The 18,361-nt window shown below is 39.5% G+C and overlaps 1 protein-coding gene across 13 annotated transcripts in view; it reads left to right on the top strand.

Moving 5' to 3' along the window:
- Positions 1 to 18,361, top strand: part of LOC149144141 (GTP-binding protein, HflX) — a 473,086-nt gene that overhangs the window by 119,810 nt on the left and 334,915 nt on the right. For all 13 annotated transcript variants that reach the window (XM_089446973.1, XM_089446961.1, XM_089446960.1 and 10 more), the window contains exon 3: positions 9,459 to 9,575. In XM_089446973.1, coding sequence (XP_089303099.1) covers positions 9,459 to 9,575 — 117 coding nt within the window. The remainder of the gene's footprint in view (positions 1 to 9,458; positions 9,576 to 18,361) is intronic.

Below are 18,361 nucleotides of genomic sequence, written 5' to 3'. Positions count from 1 at the left end.
GGTTGCGAGGGGCTGCTGGCTGCTGACTAAGGACCATCTTGGAGAAAATTTTCTCCTAGGGATATCACCACAAAATGGTGGGTAACAGTGGTTAAAATAAATTTTTTGGAGTATTTTAGTAAAAAGTGGTTGCTGAGTTTTATACATGCGTCTTACTTACCTCACCTCTGCGGGAGTGTGAAATTAATACCTTCCTAAGTTGATATTGCTTTGTGATGCAGGGGAGTGGGTTTGGTATTGAAAATAATTTGCCTCCATTGATGATTTAATCCCTTTGACAATTTTTGAATTCACCTAGAAGCAACCCCTCTCAACGTGGTGTTAAGCCTTGAATTTCCCTTTACAAATCTAGAGGGTTAAGGACCTGTTGCCACATAATGTAGTAGGGCCCTAGGATGGGAACCTAAAGGACAACTACTAGACTAAGTGACAACAATGGGACAAGGATCCATTGTCACCTCAGTTAATGTCCCCTGCTCTTTATGGGCTTTCACTAATGGGAGGAGTCTTGGTAGGAGAGAAATCACTTGAAGATGACATGTCAATTAGGATTGAAGTGATTTTAGAAGGCCCATTCAAAGAGAGACACAATATAAGGCTCAATGCTTCAAGGAACTTCTCTAAGAAAGACCTAGGAGGAAAATCTAGACTTAGGTTTTGAGATTTGCAATGATGATGAGTATGCCTAAAGTCAAGACCTTCTAGATGATGTAGGACCTCCCAAGAAGCTTTGTAAGATGGTTAGACACCTTAGATGGAATTTGGCTATCTTCAAGAAACCTAATTAGGGTTTATGCTATACCTAGGGTTTTGAGGAGATACGTGGGAGGAAATTCCACCAAGTTATTCATTAGGTAAAGGTAAGACAAGGGAAAAGGTCTCTTAAGATTTATTCTATTGAATACTAGGTTTATATGACCCTTAAGAAGACCACCTTATCCAAGGAGAACTAACTAGGTTTCCCTTCTAGGGCACACCTAGTGTTGAGAAATGTAACTAGTTTCAGTCTTCTTAATTGTTGCACTGATTTCAATATGTATCCTATGTAACAAACAAGAAAAGAAGAAAGAAATTATTACTATTAAAGCATGGGTTTCATGCTCACTATTGATGGTCTTCTAGGTAAAAGCATGTTCTACGTGCTTCTAGGGTTTGTTAGGTCTTAGGATTTATTATCATGAGTCAAAGGAGTCAACACCATGTTTATAAGACCCTTGTGGGCAATTTGTAATTGTAAGTCGAATTATTTTTGAGTCTAGAAAGTCTTGGAATATCCAAGAGTACAAGTTGGCCTTGGGATCCTCTAGTTGGCCTGAAGGAGGGAATTCAACCCCTTGAGAAGGCTATAAAAGGAAGTAGTTTGACCTCATTTGAAGACACTCACTCACAAGTTTGATCTATCAAGGAAAGAGTTTGATCTGTAGCTAATAAGCTGGGAAAAGGAGAGCGAAAGTCTAAGAGAAGCTAGGGGGACGAATTTTGTTGTTTCTGGGCTCTATCTCTCTCACACACGTGAAGAAGCTAGGGTTTCTGCAGCCAGAAAGAGGCCAAAGTTACAGGTTCAATTGCTGGGGAGCAAAATTTCAGGAACAAGTTGTTGGATAGAGCGAAATCCTTGTCTTGACAATGTTGACCTTGGGGAGAGCTGCTTTGCTCCAGGAAGGTCTCAAAAGGAAGATAAATTAGGGTTTCTGCAGCAGTTGCTGGGAGGACGAAGTTGTTGGGTCAAGTAGCTGGGCAATTGTTGGTAGGTCGAAGTTGCAAGGAAGAAGCAATTTAAGGGAAGGTCTTGAGGAAGGGATGACTTGGTAATGGGAGAAGGACTTGGTCTAGGGATTGGGTCATTGTATCTCATTCGAAGCAGATTCTAAGAAGAGAAGAGTTTTCGGGTTTCCCCCTAGAGGGGTTTTTCCCTGCCTTAGAGCCTATATTTGTGTCCTCTTTTGTTATTGCAATTTCTTGATATTATTTGATGAATAAAATCTAACTAAAGAACATAAAGAAGATAACTAAATTTCACAAGCAAGTATCAAGGTTAAAGAAAATAAGTTATAAATGCTGCCACTTTACATTTTCTAACATGGTATCAGAGCTAAGGTGAGCAAGGAAGGCAATCGAAAGGACACTAGAAAGAATTATTGATCAAGGGATAAGAAGCTCTCAAGGCCTAAAAGAAGAAGATTGTCTCTTGAAGGGATCTAGTTAAAGGCTCGTTGATAAAAGACCTTCTGATCTAGGGTTTCTACATTGAAGAAGATCAAGGACTACATCAATCTTGCAAGAAGGGTGTTGATCTCACAAAAGGAAGTCTACTTGGAAGGCATCAATCTTGGAAGTTGTTCGTGGAGGAATCTTAGGGAACATATTTCAAGGGTATCATCAAGAACTATTTGAAGGTCTTGAATACATCAAGAGGGTGGGAGATACTATTCAAGTAAGTACTTTACTCTCTCATAATGGCTGAATCTTCAAGTCATATAAGTTCTTTCTAGAAGGAGAGCAACAAGCTCATTGGGGCAACAAACTATCTAGCATGGAAGAAGAGGTGTCAGGCCAGGGTAACTCCTCATTTGAACGAGAGAAAACTCTGATTGATTTATTCATTAGCTAGCACTTTATTTATACAAATACAAAACGGATCAGTTCATCTTCTAGATGACTGTCCGGCTTCACCTCATCCGTTTCAGATTAGGTGTCAACATTCCCCCCCCTTAATCTGAAGGGATGTTGGTGAGTCCAAGCATCATTCTGAATCTTTCAAGCTTTTCTCTTCCAAGCGCTTTGGTGAAGATGTCTGCAATTTGCTCGTTTGTGGAACAATGACGAAGATGGATTGTTTTGGCCTCAACATGATGTCGGATCAGATGATATTTAGTATTGATGTGCTTAGTACGATCATGGAACTTTGGGTTCTTGGCCAACTTTATTGCAGATGTGTTATCAATCATGAGTGGAGTTGATTGTATTTGTTTTACTTGCAAATCTTCAAGAATTTTCCTGAGCCACACAATTTCTTTCGTTGCTTCAGCTGCTGCCACATATTCTGCTTCTGTTGTGGAATCTGCTGGTACTGATTGTTTGCGTGATCTCCAGGAGACAGCTCCTGATCCAAGACTCATAGTATATCCTGAAGTAGATACCCCTGTTTCTTTGTCTCCATCGAAGTCTGAATCAGAGTATCCAATCAAGTTGAAGTCGTCCACCTGTGTATACTTGATTCCAAGGTCTTGAGTTCCCTTCAGTACCTTAGAACTCTTTTTGCAGCAGACCAATGTCCCTCACAAGGCTTTTGCATAAACCTGGAGAGGATTCCAACAGCAAATGAAATGTCTGGTCTGGTAGTAGTGAGGTAGATGAGACTTCCTACAAGCTGTCTATACTTTGTTGCATCCTCAAATTCTTTTCCTTCAATAGATGTGAGCTTCAAGTTTTGTTCCATTGGAGTAGAAAGGGGATTGCACTCTGTCATGCCAAATCTGTTTAACAAATCTCCAATGTATTTCTTTTGAGAAAGAAATATGGACTTTGGATGTTGGGTTACTTCAATGCCAAGATAGTAATGAACATAGCCCAAATCAGTCATTTCAAAAAATTTTCCTAATTCTTTCTTTATGGATGCAATATAGCTTTCATTGTTCCCTGTCATTAAAAGATCATCTACATATACCACAAGATATACAACTGTTTTGCCAACTTTCTTGACAAATAAAGTTGCATCATCAAGATCAAAATGTTTGAAGTTGAGTTTCAGAAGATGCTCAGTTAGTTTTTCATACCAGGCTCGTGGTGCTTGTTTGAGGCCATACAAGGACTTCACAAGTTTGCATACTTTGTGTTCATGTCCTTTCACAGCAAATCCTTCAGGCTGGGACATAAAAACATTCTCTTTTAGATCTCCATTCAAGAATGCAGTTTTTACATCCATTTGATGGACTTTCCAACCGTTCTGAGCAGCTAGTGCAAAGAGTGTCCGGATGGTGGCCCATTTTGCTGTGGGAGCAAAAGTTTCCTCATAATCGACCCCTTCCTTCTGTGCAAAACCTTTTGCCACAAGCCTAGCTTTGTGCTTGTCAAGTGAGCCATCAGCTTTGTACTTGTTCTTGTAGACCCACTTGCAGCCAATTGGTTTGGTTCCAAATGGAGGATCAACCAGCTTCCAAGTGCCATTCTTTATGAGGGCATCATACTCCTTCTGCATCGCTTCTTTCCATTCATCATGAGAATCAGCTTCTTTGAAGGAAGTTGGTTCAAAATCTGTAGACAAGTTCAATTCACAATCATAAGTAACATCCATATCAACAGGTGAATTAGAATTATCTACATCACCTCCATCTTGTCGGTTTGAATTTCTGGTTCCTGTTTTTCCAATTTCATCAGGATGAACACTTTCAAGTGTCTTTGTCAGCCATTTTGGGGGACCTTTCTGAGATGGTCCAGGCTGTTCTGTTGATTGAGTTGGGTCTGAATCAAGATTGAGTCTCCCAATTCTATCAATTACATCACTTAAAGCATCATCCGTTGTTGGAGTGTCATGCAGGGGAGATTGTTCTTCAGAAGAAGATTCCACATGTTGATCTAGTATAGGAATCCCCCCTTCAAGATGTGGAATCTGATTATCAAACTCTTGAAATGATTTCGGTTTTGTGAATCTATCCAAGCGATCAAGTTGCCGCTCAACAACACTGTCAGATTTGGATGATTCAAGAAAAATGACATCTCTAGATAAAACAAACTTTTTATTTACTTCATCATAAAGGCGGTATGCTTTAGATGTGTTTGAATACCCCAGGAAGATACACTTACGACTTCTAGCACCAAGTTTGTTTCTATGTACCTTTGGTATTAAAGCATAACAGGTGGAACCAAATATCCTGAGATGTTTTACCGAAGGAACATGTCCATACCACAATTCATAAGGAGTCTTGTTTCTTATAGCACTAGATGGACATCTATTCTTTATATATGCAGCACATAGAACAGCATCAGCCCAAAACATTGTCTTTACATTTTTGAAGAAAAGCATGGATCGTACCATATTCAAAATTGTTCTGTTCATTCTTTCAGCTACACCATTCTGTTGAGGATTATAAGGCACAGTTGTTTGATGTTTAATCCCATGTTGGCGAAGATAGTGTTCAAATTCATTTGATGTATATTCTTTTCCATTATCAGTGCGAATAGACCCAATATGAGATTGTGCATCATTTTCAATCCACTTATGAAAATTCTTGAATGTTTGAAAAGCATCAGATTTGTTCTTCAATAAGTAAACCCAACACATTCTGGTGTAATCATCAATAAATGTCATGATATATTTATTTCCATTTGCAGAAGAAACAGGCATTGGACCACATAAATCTGAATGAATAAGTTCAAGCTTCCTATGTGCTCTTGAATGTGAATCATGAAAAGACTGTTTGCTGTGCTTTTCTAGAATGCAAGCATCACATTGTTTATGTTTTCTAGGAATTGTAGGCAAACCAGCAACACCATTTTTCTTCAACAAGCGGAGACTATCATAGTTTAAATGTCCAAATCTAGCATGCCATAATAAACTTGATGGAAGTGTACTTTCATCATGATGAGAAACATATGAAAAATGTTGTGCACGAGCAGAGGTTCCTTGCAGTTTAAGGAGTCTTTCTTCTTCTATACCCCTCATGACAAGTGAGTGGTCAGATGCCTTTCTTACCTCAAGCTTGCCATCAAACATGTGAATGGAGTGACCTTGCTGGCGGATGTGGACCAGGGACAGCAAGTTTCTCTTCAGCTGTGGGAGATATAGAACATGATCCAGAAGAAAGTCTGGAAGACCAGGCAGTTTAAGCCTGATTGTGCCAAGCCCTGATGGCTTGATTTTTGACTGATCTGCAAAGTATACTGCTCCATCAACATTGTCAGTGAAATCTTCAAAGAAATCTTTCCTATGAGTCATATGACAGGTTGCTCCTGAATCAAGCAACCAGTCATTTTTCGAAGAAGTAAGTGAAGCATTAAACAGATCTTCATTTACTCCAATGTTACATTGTGCCTCAATATAGTGAGCGGATTCAGGTGCTTTACCTTTGTCTGTGTCATCAGTTTTACCTTTCTGCTGATTTCTTCTCTGCTCAATCTTGTCCCATGGTAGCTTGCATGTAGAAGCATCATGTGATCCATTTCGTTTGCAGCGAATGCAATGCAGATCTGCCTTTTCTGCTTGAGGATGTCTGCCCCCCCTGCCTCTGAAGTATCTTCCTCTTCCTCTTCGTCCACCTCTTCCTCTTGTAGAATCTTGAGCAGGCTGCTTTTCTTTATGAGCAAGGCAAACAGTCTCTTCAGAAGATTCAGGGACTGTTTTCTTTCCAAAGGCTTTCTCTCTTTCAGCAAACTTTTTCACAAGAGTGTCAAAGGTTATATCTTTAAGATTTCCATTTGCTTGTAAAGACTCAAGATAGTTAGAGTAGGTAGGATAGAGTGATTTGAGAAAGGCAATAAGAGAGATATCCAGCTCAACCTTAGTGGATTTAATATCATGCACTATAGACTTTATTTCAGATGCAAGAGTAAGAGGATCATTATTTTTCAGTTCAAGAGTGAAGAGTTTAATCATGAGCTGAACAACTTCAAGTGCAGAATGTGTATCATAGAGTTCTTTCAGCTTTTGTAAAGCTTCAAAGGCAGTGGAATAGGATGAAATATGACGACTTACTTCCTCATTGACAGATGCTGCGATCAATGCAAAGGCTTTGCTGTTCTTGTTTTCCCAAATGGCGAGTTCTTTGTCTGATGTGGGTTGCACAGGGTCTCTGTCTTCTTCTCCGACACACACTCCTTTCCACAGCTCATTGTAGATGAGGGTGTGTTTCACCATCCGAGACCATTCAGAATAGTTCTCCTTGCCAGTGAGAACTATTCCGACCATAGAAATGATTGAATGCATTCTGTAAAAAAAAATCTCTGCCAAAAACACTTCTGTTGAGAGAGAAAAAAAAATCCTTATATGATAGCCTTATGCATTTTATTTTCCTTTAACATTCCATAGCATATATATATCACTGCTCACATATATGTTCAACAAAACTAGGGCGCTCACTGCTTACATATATCAATATCTCAACAGAAACCAAGGGCGCTCACTGCTTACATATATCAATATCTCAACAAAAAGCAAAGGGCGCTCACTGCTTTACATATATCAATATATCACAAACGAGGGCGCTCACTGCTTCACATACATCAATATATCAATATTTATCATATATATATCACATGAAAACGCTGTGGTATCCTGGAGGGGCTTCACGCCATGGTAGCCGCTGCCCATATCGATTTCTGGAGGGGCTTCACAGTCTTTAAAAAACGCAGCGATACCAATCTTATCAGTTAGAACAGTCTTTAAAAAAAAACGCAGCGATACCAAAAAAAAAACGTAGCGATACCAACACAGTCTCTTTGCCGAGAATAGTCTTTTAAAAAAACGCAGTGATACCAATCTTATCAATGAGAACAGTCTTTAAAAAAAACGCAGCGATACCAAAAAAAACGCAGCGATACCAACGCAGTCTCTTTGCAGTCTTCAAACGCAGTTCTTTATAACCATGTCATTTGAACGATCCACACGCTAATACTATCGTTCTTCACCGCTGTATTCTGCTTTGGTTTGTTTGAACATATCTCAATCTCTCCGTGAAAGGTCATGGCGGTCATACGACGACAGCGGCAATCCCGACCTCGCACAGAATCTCAAGCATGATCTATCTCAACTCCAAACGTACAGCGTCGAGATGGATAGGCTTTGGCGGTCACAAGTGCCAGCGTCTCAGCGCGATCTGTGGAAACGGAAGCTGGAGCAGAGTGTTTATGGGAGCAGCGTATATGGGACGCAGAGTGCATATGGGAGCAGCGTACTCAAGACAAAAAAACGGATGGGAGCAGAGTGTGTTGTCAGGTCAGACCCGGGACAGATATGTCAGGTCAGACATACCATGTCAGAGCAGGTATGTCAGAGGCAGCGCAGAGAGGGGCAGCGAATTGCCTGAATAAAACGCATGACAGAGGCAGCGTATTCAGGCCAGAGAGCGCAGAGGCAGAGGCAGGAGTTACAGCTAATTTTAGGGACTGGGACCTGAGCTCTGATACCATGTCAGGCCAGGGTAACTCCTCATTTGAACGAGAGAAAACTCTGATTGATTTATTCATTAGCTAGCACTTTATTTATACAAATACAAAACGGATTAGTTCATCTTCTAGATGACTGTCCGGCTTCACCTCATCCGTTTCGGATTAGGTGTCAACAAGAGGATTGACTTGATACTCACATAACAAGATGTAATGGGATATGTTACTAGAGAAATTACTTTACTGGGAAAGACAAGACAAAAGAACTAGCAAGGTACAAGAAAGGGGAAGTAAGAGCTCAAAGGATCATAGTAGAATCAATCAAGGATTCTCTTTTTCCTTTTGTGGAAAATTTGAAGACTTCCAAGGCCATGTACGACAAGCTAGTAAATTTGCACTTTGTAAGTACAACAGATCAAAAGATGTCTCTGCGGAACAAGCTATATAGAATTAAGAAATCAAAGGATCAGGATATGGTATCTTTCCTCATGAGAGTCTCTCAATTAAGAGACCATTTGTAAGGACGTGGGGAACCGATCATTGATTCCGAGGTAACCATATGTATTCTAAATGCATTGCCACTGGAATGGAGCAACTTTGCAACAAGTATATACTCCAAGAAAGATTCAACTCCATTTGATGAGTTGTGGGCACAATGCATACTGGAAGAGTCAAGGATCAAGGTCAAGGATGGCATTGTATCTGATGAGTAGTCTCAAGCCTTTCTAGCCCGAGTCAAGAAGATGAAGAAGGGAAGTTTGGCAAGTCCAAGAAGAAAGATATGTCCAAGGTTCAATGCTTCAAGTGTCAAGAATTTGGACATTATAAGAGGGACTGTCCAAATCAACAGAACAATAAAAGAAAGGACAAGAGTGAAGCTCATGTGGCCGAAACCGTGGGAGAACCTAAGAAGAAGGCAGAGAAGGAAGAAGTGAAGGATCTTTATTACTAAAGAAGGTTCACTAACTTCTAGGTTCTTTATGAATGTTTTTCTTTTTGATGATATGTTTTGCATAAGCATCATAGGATAAAAGCATATGATAGTAGCATGTCTTGAACTCTCAAGTGCCAAGATTGACTTTTATTTGATGTTCTTCTCCCATTAGGCGCCCCATAAAATTTGAATTGCTGCAATTTGCTATGTTGTCTTTATATGAGGACACTTTTATATTAAAACCAAGCCAAGAATGATATTTGATTTTATGCAACCTCCTGTTGCCTATTCATTTGATTTCTGTTTGAGAACATTCAAATATTTGTCAGATAAATGGGCACTATTTTTTATTTTTTCTGCATTTCTATGGTGTTGAAATACATCTATGATATTGTTTCTTTGTTTTTCCTAATTTTGGAAACAGGTTGGGCAGTCCAAACCCTAGAACATATATTGGATCTGGTAAAGTTGGAGAGGTATTGGCTGCTATTCGAGCTCTGGATGTCGAAACTGTAGTGTTCGATGATGAACTATCACCAGGGTAAGTTTCATTTTCTTTTGTATACAATATGCTCTCATTTTCCTTTTCTCAATTGTTGTTATCTTCCTTTATGTATGTGTGCAAGTTTTTGTCAGCTTGGATGGTCATTATTACTATGGAACTATTTATAGAACTAAGTGTTCATTTAGTTTTTACTCTTGAGTTATCTATTCACGACATCCATGGATTCCTATTGGGTATACTACAATTTTCATCCTCAGTAGAAGCTACTTTTGTTCATTTTTGCATATTGTTCATTCTTTAAATAAGGGATACTAAATTTGGAGAAGCTCCTGCACCATAATGCATGGGGCAGTTATTAGCAATTTCCATGGATAAACACACATTATGTTGAAAGTCAAGAAGTTCTAATGGTTGAAGCCTGGTTATCCTCTATTATGGTGCTGGTCTTTGACATTAATCAACGCCTCATTCCTCAGATTCACAACTTTTTTAAGGTGCTTGTGTGGTATTTGAAATATCTGATTTTGAAGCAGCTATATATCCCAAGGGAATATCTTAATGGAAAAACCAAAGACATGGCAACCTGAGAAGAAAAATGTTTGTGACTTCCATGATTGCCAGATTTTTTCATTCTTTCTTAATAAAAGTATATTCTACTCTTCCCTTTTATCAATGAAAATTCTTGTTTGGCTTTATATCTATATAATAAATAGATATAATAATGATATATTTCTAGTGATTAAATGTACTCGTAAGGGATATGACCATGTGTAAATTAGGTTGTTATTGCATGAACACGATTTTATATTCTGATTTCATTCAATATGTTGATTATTAACATTCAGCTGTGTGCCATCACATGGTCTCAGATAATCCAAGATTGACAGTCTATATTGCATTTTCTGATTCCTGTCATTTTTGTCATCTTGCATTCCCTACTGCATTTGCACTCTCATCGTACTCTTTAAATGTCCTATTATTTATGGTTCAAGTTGTTGCCACAACACATTTTTTAGCTGCTTGTCAGTTTTTGTTGCTGCCCCTTAATTTTTTTGAGGAAAAAAACTTTTTATTCAATATTTCAGAGGCAAAATTAGAATATACATCATATTGCATTTACAGGCTCAAAAAAATACAGTTTAGTAAACTGTCCTTCATACTGATTCTTTATCTATCCTATGATATTATTTTCAGTCGTCCAAGGCTCCTTGTTGGCAGCCTTTACAAAACATTCTGTGTTCAAACAACCCATGGGCTGCAACACTTGCCTTATGTACATCATATTTCCAAAAAGAAAAGAAACAAAAGATTGTAAAAATGTTAAAACCAACATTAGAACAGTACATTTTCAGCGACTGTGTTAGTTTCTCTAAGCCCAACCAAACGATTAATGTGGCTGTAAATTTTTATACCTAGAAATTTATTTTTACTGAAAACCTAGAAAAATATAGATCTGAAATCTACGCACAATTAATAAAGCTGAGCTTCTAACAAATTATAAACAGGAGAAACAAGAAATCTAAGCATACAATCTTTTACACAACTTTTACCCTGGAAAACTCGACAGTGGGGAAAAACCAGAAAAGAAGGATTTTATTAGGCTTCAGAGAATTGCATAGTAATTTTTTTCACAAATTTTGGCCACTTGGGCATTGAGTATTAGCCTAGATCTAGTTTTTAGCTTGCCAGAATATCTCTACATAACTGTGAAATCAGATCTGTTTTTTCTGAATATTGCATTTTAAATCACTTAAAAACCTAATTTTTCAGTTTGGGAAGCTTACTGTAAGTTTTGGGTATATTTTGGTACTTGTTGTAGCATCAATAACTCACTGTTTGTTCACTTTACTTACTGCTATAAAGGCATAATCAGATTTGATATTTTCTGAATATAACATTCTAAGAGGGTCAAAGATTCATAAATTTACATTGGCAAAGTTGTTTTATCAATTGGCAAGTCATTAGGCTACTCATTGGTCCTTTTCAGTTTTACATGCTTAATAATTTCTTGGTTGGAAGTGATTTACTTACTGTTGTCCTATACTTTATCATAAGTAGCTCTTTCATGATTAAATTGGCTCATGGTGGTTTATTTTGTTGAGTTCTAACAATTGTTTGTCTTGTGTTAGATTTGAAAATTTGTTAACTTGGCACATCTAAGCTTTAAATCCTCTAATCTCATTAATGGTTTAAGTTACTTGAGCATTAAAATCTAATTGGCGTCTTTGTGTTTAGCATCTAATTGAAACCTTTGGATAATTGCTCTAAGTTAAAGACCATAATCTTATGAAGTTTTGAAATCTTTGTTGTCTATCTTAAGCACTTGGCATCTTATTGGTTATCATTCTAAGTGAGCATCTCTTAACAATCGGTCATTGGCATATCTTAAATGGTCTCAAGTAATCATTGTTGAATTAGATATTTGTTTTAAGCATCTTGTGTATTAATCCATTGTTTAACATTTACACTTGTATCATTAAGCACTTGTCTTGTTTTATGATTGTCTTTCAATTTATTATTAAGTACTGTTGCTACAAGGAAATTAACATCAAGTACTTAAAGAACATAAACAGTGTTAAATCAATACCCACCCACTCATTTCATTGCATAAACATTCTAGGCCCAGCTTGCACTAATAATTTACCTCCAAGCATAAGCTTGGTTGATAGATTTTTAGGGCCACCCTTTTTCACCTAGCTTGAGTGATTCAACACCTTTCTAGTGGTTAACACAGTGACCTTGCAGTCATCAGATCCACAGTCTTTGCAATGCCATAGGCACTAGTGTTATTTTTTGATAGTATCGGATGTGCTCTAGCCATGGAAATTGGTGGAGAGGCTAAGGCACACGATTCTAAAGAACCCAGAAATCGTTTGGTGAAATTCCACCCGGATTGCATTTTATTAAAACAATTAATATTTTTAATGGGGTTCCTAAGTCTAAACTTAGGAAAATTAAAGTATTAATGGGTATTAATCAAAATATGGGTGAGAATGTTCTAGAAAGCGAATCAAGTCAAGTTTTTAATCTTAGCCGTTGATTAGAGACTTAATCTTCGTTGTTGAAGTCTCAACGAGAAAAGTATAAGGAGGCTTGGGGTTCATTCAGATACACATCGAGAAAACGAATTGATCTAGAGTTTGAAATTTCTGGGGCTTGGAAGCTGAGAAATTTGAACTAAGTGATCATTCTGCAGTAGAGGGGCATGGATAGTTTGGGAATATTGGGCAGAGAGGCAAAGAGCCACTAGTGGAAGCAACACAACACCTAGAGGGACTGCCGCTGGGCTAGTCTAGGCCCACGCAAGCTTGACGCAGAGCCAGAAGGGCCAACGCAAAAGGGAAATTGCCTTCATGCAGAAATCCAGAACTGCCAGGGAGTTGCCAGAATAACCGAGAGAGGTTGACACAGGAGCTCCAGGAGATAGCCGGGAGAGGTTGACGCAGGACTGATGCAGAGCCTCTGAGGCTGACACAGGACCTATGTAGGGCTAGCGCAGAGATAGCCGGAGGTTTGCCAGTTCTGCTGCTGGATCAGCCGGAAATTGCCGGGTGAAGTGAGGTAATCTCACTCAGTTTTCCACCATTATATTTTTCTTTGTAACTGGATTGTCGAGAGGGCATCCAACATTGTATTCAGAACTACTGCTTAATAATATAAAACCCTTAGAGCTGCTGAATCGGTTTTCTCACATTGGGTTTTTCCGGGGACTATTTTCTCTAAAAATAACAATGTCCTATGTATCTTGTTCTTTGCTCAGTTTCTTGTTTCATGTAATCAAATTAAATTGGTGTAGGCTGTAGAAGTAATTTACTTCAGTAATTTTCAGAAAATATCTTGATAATATATATTAAAATCAAGTAAGAGAAGTAAATTCAGTTTTGTTGCAGTAGGGGTTCTTTAAGTATAGGAATTTTCACATGTTATCAAAACATTGATTTTGAAAGAGGAAGCGTAGATCCAACGCTGAAAAGAGAGGTCAATAGTTGCATTTGGCAGCAATTCGAATCCCCTTGAAGGGATTGCACAGTCCTTGCCAGGAAAGCAGAGATTCCGAGGAAATATCTCTTTGAGAGAGTCGAAAGAGAGGTACGATTTCCGGTTCGTGAGCTTGCAGAGGTAGAGGGAGTGACGCAGAGCCTTAGCGCAGTGTTTGAAGGGCACAGTTTCTGCCAGGGCAGAAATCCCTCGGAAAAGAGTGAACACATAGAAGGGGAATTTTCTCCTCAGAAGACTTTTCTTGCCAAAAGTTTGAATTTTTCACTTGTTGAGCAACAGACGAGTGCTGCACAGTGACTAGAGGAGTCAATTCGACAGTTTGGGTGAGATGGCATCACATGGGCTTAGAGATCAGGACAGGTTGGAAGGAGCTTCCAATTATGTCATATGGAAGACTAGAATCTTAGCTGTTCTAGAGGAGTACGATCTCGAAGCTTACGTCAAGAGTGTTGTGGCTGTTCCCATGGACAATGTTCAGAAGAAGTACAAGGCTGAGCGAGCAAATGCAAAGAGGCACATAGTTGATGGAGTTCGAGATCATGTGGTCTCACACTTGCAGGGCAAAGATATAACCCGAGAAATGTGGGAAGCTTTGTCTTCACTGTATGAAGGTTCTTCCGAACAATGGAAGATGTACTTAGAACAAAAGTTGCAGCAGACATTGATGCAGAAGGGAGAAGGGGTTAACTCCTATCTTCAACGTCTTCAGGACACTAAAGACCAGCTTGCTGTAGTGGGGTCTACTCCTCAGTTTACCGCAATGGTAAGGATGACCCTGAATGGAGTCTCAGATGAATGGAAAGTCTTCGTCCAAAGTATATTGGGTAGGGAAAGACTACCTTCATGGGAGGAGATGTGGGCAACCCTTCAACAGGAAGAATTAAGGAGGGATCTGGTTAAGGTCAACCTCAATGGCAGCAGTGGGAGTGGCACAAAGACCAAGGAGGAGGAGGAGAACGCAGCTCTAGCATCAAAGGGACAACAAAAGTAGAAGCGGAAGGACATTTTGAAGGGGAAATGTTTTAGATGTGGCAAGATGGGCCACTTTGCATCCCAGTGTCCTTTGAAGCAAAAAGATAAGGAAGGGAAACACGATCTTAAGGCTGCTCTAGCAAAAATTGACGAATATGAGTTGCCATGAGTGCCCACATAACTCCAGGAGGGAAATGGGGTGATATAGAACTGTAGTCTGGAGGACTACATGTGGGCAGGATCCTTGAGGAACCCACCTCTTGGATCAATTCCTTGCTACGGGAGCCCGAGATTCAGCAATAGCGAGATGGACTTAGTGTTAGATGATGCAGTGGGTTGGTTGGAGAGACAGTAGCCTGAGACCAGAGACTGATCAACGCAGAGCAAGGTTGGTAGCAGTGTAGATGGCACATTGCAGAAGTTAGCAGCAGTGTAGAAGATTCAGAGGGTCAGAGACTAGTAGCAGTCAGATTCCAACATTCACATGGTATTATGCTGAACACAGTTAGTTCAGTAATTTTGGGTGTTTTTCAGTTGCTTCTCTCAACAACTGAGTTGCAATACGAATGCAGTGGCAGTGCTAGCAACATAGAAAATGTAGCATTTGAGAGGGAGCTGTAGTAGAAATGTAACAGTGGCAGTGTCATGGGCAACAATACAGTAGCAATAGTAGCACAATGTTGATGGCAGCAACAGTGTGGAAAGGAGATGCTTCGGAGACAATGCAACGTGCAGTTGGACATTGTTGCTAGAGCACATTCCTCACTAAGAGGGAGTGTTAGTTTTTGGTAACATCGGATGTGCTCTAGCCATGAAATGGTGGAGAGGCTACGACACGAGTTCTAAAGAACCCAAAAACCATTTGGTGAAATTCCACCCAGATTGTATTTTATTAAAATAATTAATATTTTTAATGGAGTTCTTAAGTCTAAACTTAGGAAAATTAAAGTATTAATGGGTATTAATCAAAATATGGGCGAGAATGTTCTAGAAAGCGGATCAAGTCAAGTTTTTAATCTTAGTCGTTGTTTAGAGACTTAATCTCGGCCGTTGAAGTCTCAATGTGAAAAGTATAAGAAAGAGGCTTGGTTTTCATTCATAAATGTTGAAGTTTCTAAGTTTACTTAATTTAGAAACCCTTCATGCACTTTTCCTGATTTATTCCTACCTACTTGTTAATTTTTCTTTAACAAGTTATTTACAAAGTAAATACTGAAAATAAACACTAGGGCATGCTCAACATATTACAGATCAGCAACTAAAAGAAAAAAGAACACACCACATGACACCATTATTTTTGGACCAATGTCCCCAGAAAAATCCAATGCGGGAAAACTAGTGCAGCTATTTGAGGGTTTTCTTATTAAGCAATATCAGAGTACAATCTGGGTGTCGTAACTGGCCTACCCAACAGAGAATTTCTTTAGTATCTACCTCACAGTTTGAGAGAAATCTCCTAGCTGAAACCCCGGAAAACCCTTCCGGCAACTCCTCAGCACAAAACTACTCTTGCGACCCCAGCGTCTGCCCAATTTGGACTGCGTTAGCCCCTCTCTGTCTCACGTTGGCCCTGCGTCAGCCCCAGGAGGCCCTGTGTCAGCTCTGGGAGCCTCTACGTCAGTTATGCTAGCCCCTTTGGTGCTCTGCGCAACACTTGGCTGCCTTTGCGTGGCCCTGTGTGAGCCCTTGCAGGCTCTGTGTCACCCTCCTTGGCTGTTGCACTGCTCTCTCGGCACAATCTCTGCCTTCTTTGTTGCTCTGTACTCAATGCCGCTCAGTTGCTCTCCCGATCACTGATTCTATCTCTCTTAGCAAGCCCCGCTCTAGAGAATAGAAGGACTGCTTATCTGGTGTCTTCTCCAAGTGACCCTTAAGCCTCCTCTTATACTTTTCCTGTTGACATTTCAACGGCCGAGATTAAGTCCCTAATCAACGGCTAAAATTAGATCTGGCTTGATCCATGTCTTTTGGACCACTCTAACACAGATTCATATTAATACACATTAATATTTTATTTTCCCTAAGTTTAAACTTAGGGACTCCATTAAAAATATTAATTATTTTAATATCTCCTGATTTGTTTAGAATCTGCCCAAACCCTAGGGAGAGAGGCGGAGAGCCACTAGTGGAGGCAACGCAACACCTAGAGGGACTGATGCTGGGCTAGTATGGGTCCACACAGGCTTGACATAGAGCTAGAAGGGCCAGTGCAAAAGGGAAGTTGCCTTCACGCAAAAATCTGAAACTGTTGGGGAGCTGCCAAGAGGCATAAGAGACAGCGCAGGGTTGACGCAAAGGCTCTGAGGCTGACGCAGGGCCAACGCAGAGATAGCTGGGGGTTCGCCTGTTCCGTTGCCGGATCAGCCGGAAACTGCCAAGTGAAGTGAGGTAATCTCACTCAGTTTTCTGCCATTATATTTTTCTCTGTAACTGGATCGCCAGGAGAGCATCCAACATTGTATTCAGAATTACTGCTTAATAATATAAAACCCTTAGTGCTGTTGCATTGGTTTTCCCGCATTGGGTTTTTCCCGGGACTATTTTGTCCAAAAATAACGATGTCCTATGTATCTTGTTCTTTGCTCAGTTTCTTGTTTCATGTAATCAAATTAAATTGGTGTAGGTTGCAGAAGTAATTTACTTCAGTATTTTTCAGAGAATAACTTGATAATGTATATTAAAATCAAGTAGGAGAAGTAAGTTTAGTTTTGCTGCAGTAGAGGTTCCTTAAGTATAAGAATTTTCACAGGAGAAGGTATCGTTAATCAAGCCTTTGCCTGCTTCCCGTTGGCTTCCATCCCACAACCTACTCTAAAGACTGGTCTCAAAACAGTTAAGAGAGAGGTTCCATTTAGACTAGGCATATAATTCAAAAGTAACCAAGATCCTTGCATCTCACCTAGGTCTTTGGTTTTGCATGGCATATAGTTTAGTTAATCATTGAAGCAACAGTTGTCCATCTAATTACTTGGTCTTAATTTGTAATAAGCAAGAATTTTGACTCCACAAGGCACTGATCTCATTTCTAAATCTAATTAAATCCTTAAATCTTGCTAAATTTAACCAAGTAACTAGGCCACTCCACTGTGTCTCCCAAACAAGTTGGTTCCCAACTCGTCTTTCATCATCTTGCTTCATAGGGACTACCCCCCATAGCCTGCTATTGGGAGACAACTAGAATAGAGTGGTCGGGGATAAAAGTGACAACCCCTGCCTTGAGCCATTGTTGTGGTGCCTATACAATCTGAGCGACAGCAAGTCCAACTGTTTGAACTCACTCGATGTGTTCCCCAAAGCCCATCGACCCTACACTTGTAATCTTCTGTTTGGTAACCAATGACCATTATCATATCTCAATCAATGGCCATGATCATCTTGACTCCATCAATTCACTTTTTGGGAAGTCTCTAGAGAAAAATCGACCTCCCTCAATTAATTTGATTCAATTAACCACTTTTCTTAACTTAGACTTAGGGAAATATTTAATTCTGACTAATTAATCTAATTGAAGTGTTTCTAAGGAGTTTCTCTTGAAACCTTTTATGAGTTTTGGAGATCTTGTGTTCCTTAGCCTCTTAGACGCCATAGAGACTAGAGCACCTGTCTGCTGCTACCTCAAAAACTAACAATCCCTCTTTGCAAGGAAGGTATTCTCCACTACTCCCATCTCCTCTCAGAAGAATACAAACTTGGCTCTTCCCAAGGCTTAGTGAGTATATCAAAATTTTTGATTTGTGGGAACATGCTATAGTCGAAATGGTCTATGTTGCTGGTGTTTGACATCTGTGATACCACTGGTTGCCATAAATTAGCAAACCTCTGGTAAATTTATCCCTTCACTTATGGTAGCT

Source organism: Pinus tabuliformis, chromosome X, assembly GCF_031772625.1.
Source record: "Pinus tabuliformis cultivar Carrire ecotype Pingquan chromosome X, CPIR1, whole genome shotgun sequence".
NCBI classification, from domain to species: Eukaryota; Viridiplantae; Streptophyta; class Pinopsida; order Pinales; family Pinaceae; genus Pinus; species Pinus tabuliformis.
The sequence above is the reverse complement of the archived record's forward strand: the minus strand, read 5'-3'. Positions and strand labels throughout refer to the sequence as shown.